The 14540-nt window shown below is 43.3% G+C and overlaps 1 protein-coding gene across 1 annotated transcript in view; it reads left to right on the top strand.

Annotated features, from left to right (window-relative positions):
* LOC112249610 (TOX high mobility group box family member 3) overlaps positions 1-14540 on the top strand; it is a 68261-nt gene that overhangs the window by 33630 nt on the left and 20091 nt on the right. Inside the window, exon 2 of the mRNA XM_042321204.1 lies at positions 4408-4461. Coding sequence (XP_042177138.1) covers positions 4408-4461 — 54 coding nt within the window. The remainder of the gene's footprint in view (positions 1-4407; positions 4462-14540) is intronic.

Raw genomic sequence — 14540 nt, 5'->3', positions numbered from 1 at the left:
CAGGCTCCTCGTGGGGCAGGTGGTTAGAGCGTTGGACTCGTTAACTGTAAGATTGCAAGATTGAATCCCCGAGCTGACAAGGTAAAAATCTGTCATTCTGGCAGTTAACCCACTGTACCTAGGCCGTCATTGGAAATAAGAACGTGTTCTTAACTGACTTGCCTAGTTAAATAAAGGTGTAAAAAAAAAAAAATGTGCCAAATCGGCATCCAAAAATACAGATTTCCGGTTGTTATGAAAACTTGGAATCGGCCCTAATTAATCGGCCATTCCGATTAATCGGTCGACCTGTAGTGGAAAGTCTTTCCAAATAAAAACAATCCAATGAACTAGTATGGTATTTATAGTACATGGAGAAAACAAATGCATCTCAGCAAATTAAGATGTAAACAGCCACAATTTCCCCTCCTCCTCTTCCAGCTCTCACAAGAGCTCATCATAGCACTATAATGTGAGAGAAGACTGCCAATTGCAAAGGATTGGGTATTCTTTCCCTTCTCAAAACACAGAGAGAAATTAAATGAATCTCTTCATCTGATTCAATGTGAGGAAAGCTTAATGCTTTTCTGTCTCTCTCTATGAGTGTTTTCTCAGACAGTACATCCTATTCATCTTTTCACGGCAGGATCAGAATCATGTAAGCTCTTTAATTCTCTCTTCTCTGAAACATTTATTGAAGAAAGAAATTTGCTGCTGGTGCAGATAGAGAGGAAGTGGCTGGGAGTGAAAACACTAGGTAGATGGCCGGTCAGTCAGTGTGTTTGCTCTGCCGTTTCTGTCTCTCTCACACCGTCGAGGCTCGTGTTACACAGAGCTCCTTTGGCCATGGATCCACTCTGTTAATAAAAGCCTTCTATCCCAAGGCTATTTTAAAGCTCTACTCTACTCTACTGCTGCTTGTTCCCCTCTGCCAGATAGAGCCTTTAGGAGATATAGAGAGAGAATGACAGAGAAAGAGAGATTGGGAGAGGGAAAGAGAGACATCACTTGTTTTTCCAAACATGCTGAGCTTGGAGCTTGAATGTGCAGGGCTGTCTAATGCTTTGTAACAGGTTTGCCTGGCCTGTTGCTGCTGTGCTCTTATGTTCCTACAGATTTTTCACCCCCAGTTCCCTGGTTCCTGTAAGAACACCCCATGATAACATTTCTGTAACATTTACTCTGTCATGTTCGGGTGATATTACCCCAGACAATCTTAGTTCCACCAGTGGCAGATTTCACTGCTGCCAAAAAGCTTCCTCTGTAACATAGCGTGGTTTGGTTTTGTCCTAACGAGGACTGTAAGCAGGCAGAGTTTGTTCATCCATCCTGCTCATCTCATCATTTTAATTACAGAGCGCTTATTGTCTGCTCTGACCCATTTTAGTGCAGGCTCTGCCGTCAGCTGCACAATCCTTCCAATCACACTTAATTTCATCTGGCATTTGACTCAATCAGAGCCGGCCGTGAAACATGAACATTAAACGCTGGCGTTCCACCAAATGAATTGGGAGCAACAATATAACAATAACAAGATCCGCTCATGTTGCTACTCGCTGTCCACTGAGGATGTGGCCAAGCGACTGCCACGGTAGGGTAGAGCTCTTAATGGTCAAGATTGATTCTGGTGGCTGGGGACCATTTCCAATGGTGTTGGTAAGAGACTAGGATGTGTCCCAAATGGCCCCCTATTCATTTTATAGTGCACTGCTCTTGACCAGGGCCCAAAAGTAGTGCACTACATAGGGCATAGGGTGCCATTTGGGATACAGTCTAGTTCTCAGAGGAGAGTTGGACTTGTACCCAATGTGCCCTGGAACTGGAAGCACAATAAAACACACCTCATGGAAATGGGGCAGTCTTCCTAAAGAGTTTCACAATACTAATTAATGGCCTTTCCCTATTGCAGTGTTTTCACTGAAGCTAATTTACTGAAACTCAGGCCAGCATCAATTGTTGTTGGTTGTTTTCCTATTGTTTCACCTTAGAGTGTGGTGTTTGTGTTATTGAGGTATAAATTCACCATGTGTTGGGAGCACACACCACAGAGGCGGTAGTTTACAGATCTTAATTTGACCTGTATTGTCACAGCAAAATAATCCTGTGCAACAGGATTTTAATGTTTAGTCCATAATGTTGCCTGATCGGTAGTTAGGCTATTAGCTGGTCAAAATGAGGCTACATGAAAAGTGGAATACTGTTAATATAACCACGTGTTAGTGCTGGTTTTCAGTGAATTTGTGCATATCATGAAGCTCGTCTGCATTTTCTGTGGCACAGAAAAATATTCAGCATAAAAAGAGTGATCAAATTAAGATCCTTCATCTGTATGTTGCAGGTAGTAATTGCATTGGGAAATGCTGGATGTTGGATGTCGATGACGTTAATGAATAACTAAACACTGACAACCAACACACTACCTGCATGCTCTGTGAAGACATAGCCTACCTCCGCATCAGTTCTTACCATTAGAAAGCCCACAATAACAACAAAATGATGTATTCACCTCCTTAGATCCTTATGTTCCCTCTCCATTTCCCACAATATTCAGAGTTCTCTTGGTTCCAGAGCTATTGTTTGTTCACCCCCTAACGTCTCACTTACCAGAAAAAACCCAGGGGGGTTAGGAACAGAGGTAGCACTGCACAAAACCTTCCTATATCTTCCCACATCAACACAATGTTGCCTGTGTTTCAATAGAAAGCGATATCTCTGAGGCTTCAATTTGTAATCTAAAAGAAGGGGACAGTGTAACACTTCACAGATAAGCCCAGGCTGCGTTGAGGTTAATTACTAGCAGAGTGTTGCTCAGAATGCCAGATGTGTGTGTGTCTGTGTCTGTGTATGTGTGTGATTCTCAGAATGCCTGACCATAGAATACCCTGGCCATGTCAGGTCTGAAAGTACAGAAGGGGGAAGGGAGGACCGCTCCTTATTGACAGAGGTTTCACAGTTGAGGTTATCTGCAACTCTCTGTGGTGTGTGTGTGTGTGTGTGTGTGTGTGTGTGTGTGTGTGTGTGTGTGTGTGTGTGTGTGTGTGTGTGTGTGTGTGTGTGTGTGTGTGTGTGTGTGTGTGTGTGTGTGTGTTTGTGTGTGTGTGTGTGAACCCCAGTGCTCAGATGCAGTTCAGTGGGACAGCTCCAGGTAAAGAGGTCTACAAATGGGTTGTGTTGAATGTATCAAACCACCTGCTTTGCCAACTGCTAGTGGGTCTTGTGGTTTCCCTTCTCATTGGTGCATTACGCTGTTAACATTGCTGCTGATTCTACACGCTCTCTCTCCAAGGCATAGGCTAATTAATGGATACCATTCGCAGTTGATTAGCCGCAGTTCTTTTGGTAATTACATTCGCATACTAACCACTCACAAGAAAACAAGGGGAGAAAAAAACAAAGGAGTGGAAAATAAATTAATGCACTTCTCATCTCGCTCTGATCTTAATTTGTTTCCACTATTGTTTGGCTTCCGCTTAAGATAAGAAACCATTTTTTCTCTCCCTCTATATTTGAGTTGTTCCACTTTCATAATGTTTCACTAGAATGACTTTGTAATAATTACACAAAATGAGATTATTCCAGTGCTTTGTGCAAATGGAGAAAGTGTCTCACAGAGGGAGGACTCATGAAGACACAAACCTCTTCTCTTCCCCTCTTCCTCCCTGCCCGGTGTAGGCTGGGGTTTGTGGGGTTTATGCTGCTGCTGTAGCCTGGTCACAGAGAGGTGCATTGTGCTCTAGAGCCCAGCTGCTAGTGCATAATTCTTCATTCTGTCTCCCATTGTTCCTACCTGTCAGCATGCTTGTGTCTCAGAAGAAAGGAAGTGGCAGCCATTTTGCTAGGAGGGCTGTGTGTGTGGGTTTAGGGGGCTCGTCATGAACGCAAAACACAGCACTGTTGCTATTTCTTAACTAAACTAAAGGACACATTTTGTAATAGCTCATCTAGCTACACTTATCCCCTCTATTCATGCTTGCCTTTCACCAATCCAAAAAACCACAACCGCTCCATGTCCTATTGGTACTCTCCCACCATCTTGTTTTTGTTCCTTGGCAGCATCCTCCTCCCTTGGGTTACTTGAAGTTAATAACCTGCCAGAGCATCTTGATACTTTGCTTTGTGATGCAAACCCGTGCTTAATTACCATCCCATAAGGCATGAATTTCATTATTCCAGATTCCAGATTTTCATTACCTTGCAGTGAATTGGCTACAGCTTCTTAAAAGACATATTTCTACTATGTGACAATAGAGCAATGTCACCCAGGCAGAAACAACTAGGACTAAACTCAACACGTAAATGTGAAAAACGTAAACGCAAGTGACACTAATTGAATGGATCTGTGAAAGGAAATATCTCTGAGACACTGATTTGACATAATCCTGGTATGAGGCCAAAGGTATAATGATGATCTGTTCTCTTCTCTTGCAGTTTGCCAACAACAACAACTACATGAACATGGCAGATGTCGCTGGTGGTGGTGATGTAAGTATCCCTTCTCTACTTTCCTCAACTATCCCTTCTCCATGTTCTGATCTCTTCTCCACGTTCTGATCCCTTCTCCATGTTCTGATCCCTTCTCCATGTTCTGATCTCTTCTCCATGTTCTGATCTCTTCTCCACGTCCAGATCCCTTCTCCATGTTCTGATCTCTTCTCCACGTTCTGATCTCTTCTCTATGTTCTGATCCCTCCTCCATGTTCTGATCCCTCCTCCATGTTCTGATCTCTTCTCCATGTTCTGATCCCTCCTCCATGTTCTGATCTCTTCTCCATGTTCTGATCTCTTCTCCATGTTCTGATCCTTCTCCATGTTCTGATCCTTCTCCATGTTCTGATCTCTTCTCCACGTTCAGATCTCTTCTCCATGTTCTGATCTCTTCTCCATGTTCTGATCTCTTCTCCACGTTCTGATCTCTTCTCTACGTTCTGATCCCTCCTCCATGTTCTGATCTCTTCTCCACGTTCTGATCTCTTCTCTACGTTCTGATCCCTCCTCCATGTTCTGATCTCTTCTCCATGTTCTGATCTCTTCTCCACGTTCAGATCCCTTCTCCATGTTCTGATCTCTTCTCCACGTTCTGATCCCTTCTCCATGTTCTGATTTCTTCTCCATGTTCTGATCTCTTCTCCATGTTCTGATCTCTTCTCCACGTTCTGATCTCTTCTCCACGTTCTGATCTCTTCTCCACGTTCAGATCCCTTCGCCATGTTCTGATCTCTTCTCCATGTTCTGATCTCTTCTCCACGTTCTGATCTCTTCTCCACGTTCTGATCTCTTCTCTACGTTCTGATCCCTTCTCCACGTTCAGATCCCTTCTCCACGTCCAGATCCCTTCTCCATGTTCTGATCTCTTCTCCACGTTCTGATCTCTTCTCTATGTTCTGATCCCTCCTCCATGTTCTGATCCCTCCTCCATGTTCTGATCTCTTCTCCACGTTCTGATCCCTCCTCCATGTTCTGATCTCTTCTCCATGTTCTGATCTCTTCTCCACGTTCAGATCCCTTCTCCATGTTCTGATCTCTTCTCCATGTTCTGATCCCTTCTCCACGTTCTGATCTCTTCTCCATGTTCTGATCTCTTCTCCATGTTCTGATCTCTTCTCCACGTTCTGATCTCTTCTCTACGTTCTGATCCCTCCTCCATGTTCTGATCTCTTCTCCATGTTCTGATCTCTTCTCCACGTTCTGATCTCTTCTCCACGTTCTGATATCTTCTCCACGTTCAGATCCCTTCTCCATGTTCTGATCTCTTCTCCACGTTCTGATCCCTTCTCCATGTTCTGATTTCTTCTCCACGTTCTGATCTCTTCTCCATGTTCTGATCTCTTCTCCACGTTCAGATCCCTTCTCCATGTTCTGATCTCTTCTCCATGTTCTGATCTCTTCTCCACGTTCTGATCTCTTCTCCACGTTCTGATCTCTTCTCTACGTTCTGATCCCTTCTCCACGTTCAGATCCCTTCTCCATGTTCTGATCTCTTCTCCACGTTCTGATCTCTTCTCCACGTTCAGATCCCTTCTCCATGTTCTGATCTCTTCTCCACGTTCAGATCCCTTCACGTTCTGATCTCTTCTTCATGTTCTGATCTCTCTCCACGTTCTGATCCCTTCTCCACGTTCTGATCCCTTCTCCATGTTCTGATCTCTTCTCCACGTTCTGATCCCTTCTCCATGTTCTGATCTCTTCTCCACGTTCAGATCCCTTCTCCATGTTCTGATCCCTTCTCCACGTTCTGCTCCCTTCTCCATGTTCTGATCTCTTCTCCACGTTCTGCACCCTTCTCCATGTTCTGATCCCTTCTCTACCTTCTGCTCCCTTCTCCATGTTCTGATCTCTTCTCCACGTTCTGATCCCTTCTCCACGTTCAGATTCCTTCTCCATGTTCTGATCTCTTCTCCACGTTCAGATCCCTTCTCCACGTTCTGATCCCTTCTCCACGTTCTGCTCCCTTCTCCATGTTCTGATCCCTTCTCTACGTTCTGATCCCTTCTCCATGTTCTGATCTCTTCTCCACGTTCAGATCCCTTCTCCATGTTCTGATCCCTTCTCCATGTTCTGCTCCCTTCTCCATGTTCTGATCCCTTCTCTACGTTCTGCTCCCTTCTCCATGTTCTGATCCCTTCTCCATGTTCTGATCCCTTCTCTACGTTCTGATCCCTTCTCCATGTTCTGATCCCTTCTCCACGTTCTGCTCCCTTCTCCATGTTCTGATCCCTTCTCCACGTTCTGCTCCCTTCTCCATGTCCTGATCCCTTCTCTACGTTCTGATCCCTTCTCCATGTTCTGATCCCTTCTCTACGTACTGATCATGTCAAGACCAACATTGGACATGTAGGGAAGTCAATGAATCAGATGTCAAAGATAACAACTACTATTTGTCCGACAGTGGACCGGCAGACAAGCTATAGTAAATTATAGACTACAATTGTGTTTAACATTGAGTAAGGCTTTGTTGTATTGCTGTTTAATAGCTTCATACTGAAGCAAGACCCTGCATAGATTGATAGTAAGATTAGTCAAGTTCTGAAAGCCTTGTGATGTGTCTAGCTTGACAGGACTCAGCAAGCCAAGCCAAGGTGAGGTGTCAGAAAGTTAGGGATGTAAACACCTGTTTTCCCTCGTGTTCCAAGACATGATCAAGGAGCCTGAGGAGAAACACGCGCCATCACTCACAAAACCACTCTCTGTCTTGCCTGGCAGTTCCAATGCCTTGAATATCATGTGGCATGACTTTAGAAGTGTCTGAATGATCTGTGTATGTTATGGTAAGGACACATAGAGTAGGTTTGGGACTACTTCTGATGAGCTGCCGAACTCACATTTCATGTCCCTCTGAGCGTTGGTGACTGAGGATTCAACAGTGTGCTAAATATACCAGTGTAGTCGACCTCCACCCTCTCTCCTGCCCTGTCATTAGGGAGAAGTGCACCAAAAATAGCCATCATCCATCCATAATAGTTCAAAACAGAGCAATCTCATACTGTTTAGTGTACCAGGGTGCTGTCTAAAGAGAGACTGATCTAGCCTGCTCTCTCAACCATGTACCAAGCAACCACAGTATTGCCATAGAGAAGATGAAAACAGATACCTTTGTAATGTTACACATCACATCTTTCTCCATGGTTGAGAAAGCTATTGTTTCTTAACTCAATACCTCAATGGTGATGCTACTCAGTCATGCAGATACAGTACAGCCGGGACTGCACAGATTGACGCAAATACAAAGCTTTCATAGAGTCTTATAGGGAGATGTTTCATTTGCCAACAAATTTGCTAAAACTTAGTGCATCCATCCTCCATGTCCAGGGGCTGCTGAGGCCAAAGAAATATAATTACTAGAACCGGCATCCCCATGCAACTCAATGTGCCATGGTCAAAGGGGCTTTTTTTTACCCAATCTAGTTACTCTACTTCTATGGCTGGGGCCCTCTGTGGTGAGGCGAGTGGAGGCCACACCATCACAAGCTGTTCAGAGATCATTCAGCCCAAGCTGTGAAAGCCCAGTGTGGCTGGACTGGCTGGGTGGGGGCTGGTGGTAGGGGGAAGGCAGGAGAGTTGATAGAACAGCCAAGCAGCTCATTTGCATTTGATCAAAAGGAGCAACTGTTTCCAGTGTTACGGCGCAGATGGCATTGTACTTCAGCCCACATTTTGTGTGTGTGCGTGTGCGTGCGTGTAGAGAGCGACATAGAAAAATATGTCTGAGTGTAACCACAGACAGAGCACAGATTATTTATTTTTTCTAATGAAAAAAAAAGGATTGGAGTGTGTGAAGTATTGTTTCTTGTAACCTGAACTGGGGGGAAATTTAAGTGACTTTCCACTTTGAGTTGTGTAATTTCACACTAAAATGAGATTTCTCTCTACTGTAACACTGTATTAATCAAGTTAATGTGACAGGCCTTGGCTCTGGGTGCACTGGAAGGGAAGGCTGTACCAGCACCAGCCAAAATGGATCTAGCTCCATGATGAATGAGTGACTTTAACAGCAGCTAAATATATACAACTGCATTCTGGATAGACAATTGAGGCTAATGGTAAATGTAAAAAAATAAATAAAGTTCTCTTGCAACTGTATAATGCAGAACACTGAGTCATCTCTACACAAACACTACTGGCTATTTACTCACTGTTATACTAAAACTCAGAGAACATCTTTAAATTAGCCAATATGCTTATTCAAATAGATTAAACAATATTAGATACTTAGATGACTAGTGTATCAAAATAAACCAATATGTTTATTCAATAGATAAAATAATGTTGGATATGTAGATGGCTGGTGTATCAAAATCAACCAAAACGTCATATGTAACATATAAAATAACATTGGATATTTACTGTAGATGGCTGGTGTGTTATTATTCTGCACTTACAGAATGAGATAAGATGACCTTTGTGTGCTCCTGTTAAAACACCCATCCTGACAGGGAGGATTGACTGCTCTCCTTAGAGAGTATGATACTGTACACCGGGATTCAATTCCACTCAGCGGTGGGTATCACTTCTCCCTTCCAATCAAATTAGACAGGAGTAATGATCTATGTAGAAATGGATTCGAGATGGTTACGAATTTGAAATGTTGATTACGGGCCCACTGTGATATCATTTGAGTATCTTTATGCTCCTCTGCCTCTCTAGATGTTGGAAACTGGAGTCTCAATCCTGGCTCTATTGATCCCGGGGCCTATTATATTCAGTAATTGCATGGCTCTGCCTTTAACAAGTCTTGGTTATTGCATCAGTGAATTGGATTACAGAAGTTTATTGAAAGGCTGGAGATATTGCCTCAAAAGCTTTTTCTTGCTGCTGTCTTCGATATTGGGAGTGAGAACACCATACATGTTCTAGATAGAAGGAATATGAGATAGATTGGAGTCCTCGATGGTTCACAGAAACACATCAGATCATTAGCATCTAAAACTCAACCATGAATCGTCTCATGCTTTTCCTGAATATTTCCATAATCCTTGCCTTGTTAGCTCCAATAGTCAACACTTTAGCAGTGAGCCAATGTGTTTGTCATAAACCTGATGGCCTTTTCACCATGCACGTAATGCTGCCTGTGTATTAACACATTACATCATACAACACTGGGGCTCTGTGGCTGCTTGGGAGATTCCCTATACATCTGCCCACAGATGCTGGATTGATCTGGTCTGGCCTCAGCTCCCTCTTACAAGCCCTGCTCTGCCCCCTATGCCATCGGACCCTCCGGCTGCCCATGGAAAGACCCGTCACACATGCACGCACACATAACACAAACAACATGCACACACATACAGTGACTGACATAGACACACACACACACACACACACACACACACACACACACACACACACACACACACACACACACACACACACACACACACACACACACACACACAAACATGAAGCCAGCATCTGGTTCGCTTGGCACTTGGCTGTGCTGAGCTTTCATAACAATTTAAATGGATAACCAGGCTGCTGATCAAGGAAGTGGATTGTGCGTCTCTTAATCTGAGATCAGAGCCCCTCTAAACTGCTCCTGGTGCAGAATTAGCCAGGCTTTATGTGAAGTGACACCAGGCAGCAATGCTGCAATGCTGTAACAGTGTGTTACTCTCTGGGCTCCACCAGCCATCCATCCAGCCAGGCAGACAGGCACTTCTAGTCTGGCACCTCTCCCCCTCAAAGGAATTTTTTAATTTCACCTTTATTTAACCAGGTAGGCTAGTTGAGAACAAGTTCTCATTTGCAACTGTGACCTGGCCAAGATAAAGCAAAGCAGTTCGACACATACAACAACACAGAGTTACACATGGAATAAACAAACATACAATCAATAATACAGTAGAAAAATCTATATACAGCTTGTGCAAATGAGGTAGGATAAGAGAGGTAAGGCAATAAATAGGCCGTGGTGGTGAAGTAATTACAATTAGCAATTAAACACTGGAATGGTAGAATGTGCAGAAGATGAATGTGCAAGTAGAGATACTGGGGTGCAAAGGAGCAAGATAAGTAAATTAATACAGTATGGGGATGAGGTAGATTGGATGGGTTATTTACAGATGAGCTATGGACAGGTGCAGTGATCTGTGAGCTGCTCTGACAGCTGGTGCTTAAAGCTAGTGAGGGAGGTAAGAGTCTCCAGCTTTAGAGATTTTTTCATTGGCAGCAGAGAACTAGAAGGAGAGGCAGGCGAAGGAAGAATTGGCTTTGGGGGTGACCAGTGAGATATACCTGCTGGAGCGCGTGCTGTGGGTGGGTGCTGCTATGGTGACCAGTGAGCTGAGATAAGGCGTGGCTTTACCTAGCAGAGACTTGTAGTTGACCTGGAGCCAGTGGGTTTGGCGAATGAGTATGAAGCGAGGGCCAGCAAACAAGAGTGTACAGGTCGCAGTGGTGGGTAGTATATGGAGCTTTGGTGACAAAACTGATGGCACTGTGATAGACTGCATCCAATTTGTTGAGTAGAGTGTTGGAGGCTATTTTGTAAATGACATCGCTGAAGTGTGTGTGCATAGTCAGTTTTACGAGGGTATGTTTGGCAGCATGAGGGAAGGATGTTTTGTTGCGGAATAGGAAGCCGATTCTAGATTTCATTTTGGATTGGAGATGTTTAATGTGAGTCTGGAAGGAGAGTTTACAGTCTTAGCAGACACCTAGGTATTTGTAGTTGTCCACATATTCTAAGTCTGAACCGTCCAGAGTAGAGGTCGACCGATTATGATTTTTCAATGCCGATACCGATTATTGGGGGACCAATTTTTTAAAATGTATTTACTTGTAATAATGGCAATTACAACAATACTGAACACTTATTACAACAATACTGAACACTTATTTTAACTTAATATAATACATCAATAAAATCAATTTAGCCTCAAGTAAATAATGAAACGTTCAATTTGGTTTAAATAATGCAAAAACAAAGTGTTGGAGAAGAAAGTGCAAGTGCAATATGTGCTATGTAAGAAAGCTAACGTTTCAGTTCCTTGCTCAGAACATGAGAACATATGAAAGCTCGGTAGTTCCTTTTAACATGTCTTCAATATTCCCAGGTAAGAAGTTTTAGGTTGTAGTTATTACAGGAATTATAGGACTATTTCCCTCTATACCATTTGTATTTCATTAACCTTTGACTATTGGATGTTCTTATAGGCACTTTAGTATTGCCAGTGTAACAGTATAGCTTCCGTCCCTCTCCTCGCTCCTCCCTGGGCTCGAACCAGCAACACAACGACAACAGCCACCATCGAAGCAGTGTTACCCATGCAGAGCAATGGGAACAACTACTAGAAGGCTCAGAGCGAGTGACGTTTGAAACGCTATTAGCGCGAGCTAACTAGCTAGCCATTTCAGTTCGGTTACACCAGCCTCATCTCGGGAGTTGATAGGCTTCAAGTCATAAACAGCGCAATGCTAGACGCACAACGACGAGCTGCTGGCAAAACGCACGAAAGTGCTGTTTGAATGAATGTTTACACGCCTGCTTCTGCCTACCACCTCTCAGTCAGATACTTAGATACGTGTATGCTTGTATGCTCAATCAGATTATATGCAACGCAGGACACACTAGATAATATCTAGTAATATCATCAACCATGTGTAGTTAACTAGTGATTTATGATTGATTGTTTTTTCTAAGATAAGTTTAATGCTAGCTAGCAACTTACCTTGGCTTACTGCATTCGCGTAACAGGCAGTCTGCTTGTGGAGTGTAACGAGAGAGAGGCATGTTGTTATTGCTTTGGACTAGTTAACTGTAATGTTGCAAGATTGGCTCCCACGAGCTGACAAGTTGAAAATCTGTTGTTCTGCCCCTGAACGAGGCAGTTAACCCACCGTTCCTAGGCCATCATTGAAAATAAGAATGTGTTCTTAACTGACTTGCCTAGTTAACCAATTATGCATTAGGGGGCGCTATTGAAATTTTTGGATGAAAAACGTTCCCGTTTTAAACAAGATATTTTGTCACGAAAAGATGCTCGACTATGCAAATAATTGACAGCTTTGGAAAGAAAACACTCTGACGTTTCCAAAACTGCAAAGATATTGTCTGTGAGTGCCACAGAACTGATGTTACAGGCGAAACCCAGATAAAAATCCAACCAGGAAGTGCCGCATTTTTTAAAACCGCCTCATGCCAATCACTCCTTATATGGCTGTGAATGAGCTACGGATGAGCTTACGTTTTCCACGTTTCCCCCAAGGTGTCTACAACATTGTGCCGTCTTTTTACGCATTTCCATTGAAGAATAGCCGTAAGGGACCATATATAGCAAGTGGTCACATGGTGTCTCCCGCAGTTCCGTGTCATTCAGACTCTAGTCTAGGGTATAGTTCTGTGTCAGTCAGACTAGTCTAGGGTATAGTTCTGTGTCAGTCAGACTAGTCTAGAGTATAGTTCTATTGCAGTTAGACTAGTCCAGGGTATAGTTCTGTGTCAGTCAGACTAGTCTAGGGTTTAGTTCTGTGTCAGTCAGATTAGTCTAGGGTGTAGTTCTGTGTCAGTCAGACTCTAGCCTAAAATACTGAGGTAGCCATTTTTCCAATCGCTTCTTATAAGAAACCAATTGCCTCGACGGATATATTATCGAATATATGTTTAAAACACCTTGAGGATGGATCCTAAACAACGTTTGCCGTTTTTCTGTCGATATTATGGAGTTAATTTTGAAAAAAGTTTGGCATTGTAGTGGTAGCATTTTCCGGTTGATTTCTCAGCCAAGCATGATGAACAAACGGGAGCTATTTCGCCTACAAAAATAATCTTTTTGGAAAAAAGGAACATTTGCTATCTAATGGGAGTCTCCTGAGTGAAAGCATCCAAAGTTCTTCAAAGGTAAATTATGTATTTTGGTTGCTTTTCTTATTTTCGTGAAAATGTTGCCTGCTGCCAGCAGAGCCTAGCATAGCATTATGCCATGATAAACTTACACAAATGCTTGTCTAGCGTTGGCTGTAACGCATATTTTGAAAAACTGAGATGACAGTGTGATTAACAAAAGGCTAAGCTTGTGTTTTAATATATTTAATTCAATTAATTAATTAATTAATTCATCTAGGGGTATTTATGTCCGCTGCGTTATGCTAATTCGTTTGAGGCTATGATTACGATCCCGGATTCGGGATTGCTCGTCGCAAGAAAAGTTTTTAAAAAAAATAATTAAAAAATACTGATGTCCGATTGTTATGAAAACTTGAAATCGGCCCAAATTAATCGGCCATTCTGATTAATCGGTCGACCTCTAGACCAGGGTAGTGATGCTGGACGGGCGGGCAGGTGTGGGCAGCGATCGGTTGCAGAGCATGCATTTAGTTTTACTTGCATTTAAGAGCAGCTGGAGGCCACGGAAGGACGGTTGTATGGCATTGAAGCTCATCTGGAGGTTAGTTAACACAGTGTCCAAAGAAGGGCCAGAGGTATACATAATGGTGTCGTCTGCGTAGAGGTGGATCAAAGAATCACCAGCAGCAAGAGCGACATCATTGATGTATACAGAGAAGAGAGTCGGCCCGAGAATTTAACCCTGTGGCACCCCCATAGAGACTGCCAGAGGTCCGGAAAACAGCCCTTCGATTTGACACACTGAACTCTATCTGAGAAGAAGTTGGTGAACCAGGTGAGGAAATCATTTGAGAAACCAAGGTGGTTTAGTCTGCCAATAAGAATGTTGTGATTGACAGAGTCAAAAGCCTTAGCCAGGTCGATGAATACGGCTGCACAGTAATGTCTCTTATCGATGGAGGTTATGATATTGTTTAGGACCTTGAGCGAGACTGAGGTGCACCAATGACCAGCTCTGAAACCAGATTGCATTGTGGAGAAGGTACGGTGGGATTCGAAATGGTTGGTAATCTGTTTGTTATCTTGGCTTTTGAAGACCTTAGAAAGGCAGGGTAGAATAGATTTAGGTCTGTAGCAGTTTGGGTCTAGAGTGTCTCCCCCTTTGAAGAGAGGGATGACCGCAGCAGCTTTCCAATCTATGGGAATCTCAGACGATATGAAAGAGAGCTTGAACAGGCTAGTAATAGGGGTGCAACAATTTTGGCAGATCATTTTAGAAAGA

The sequence above is a fragment of the Oncorhynchus tshawytscha genome, linkage group LG04, assembly GCF_018296145.1.
Source record: "Oncorhynchus tshawytscha isolate Ot180627B linkage group LG04, Otsh_v2.0, whole genome shotgun sequence".
NCBI classification, from domain to species: domain Eukaryota; kingdom Metazoa; phylum Chordata; class Actinopteri; order Salmoniformes; family Salmonidae; genus Oncorhynchus; species Oncorhynchus tshawytscha.
This window is presented reverse-complemented; position numbering and strand designations above follow the sequence as displayed.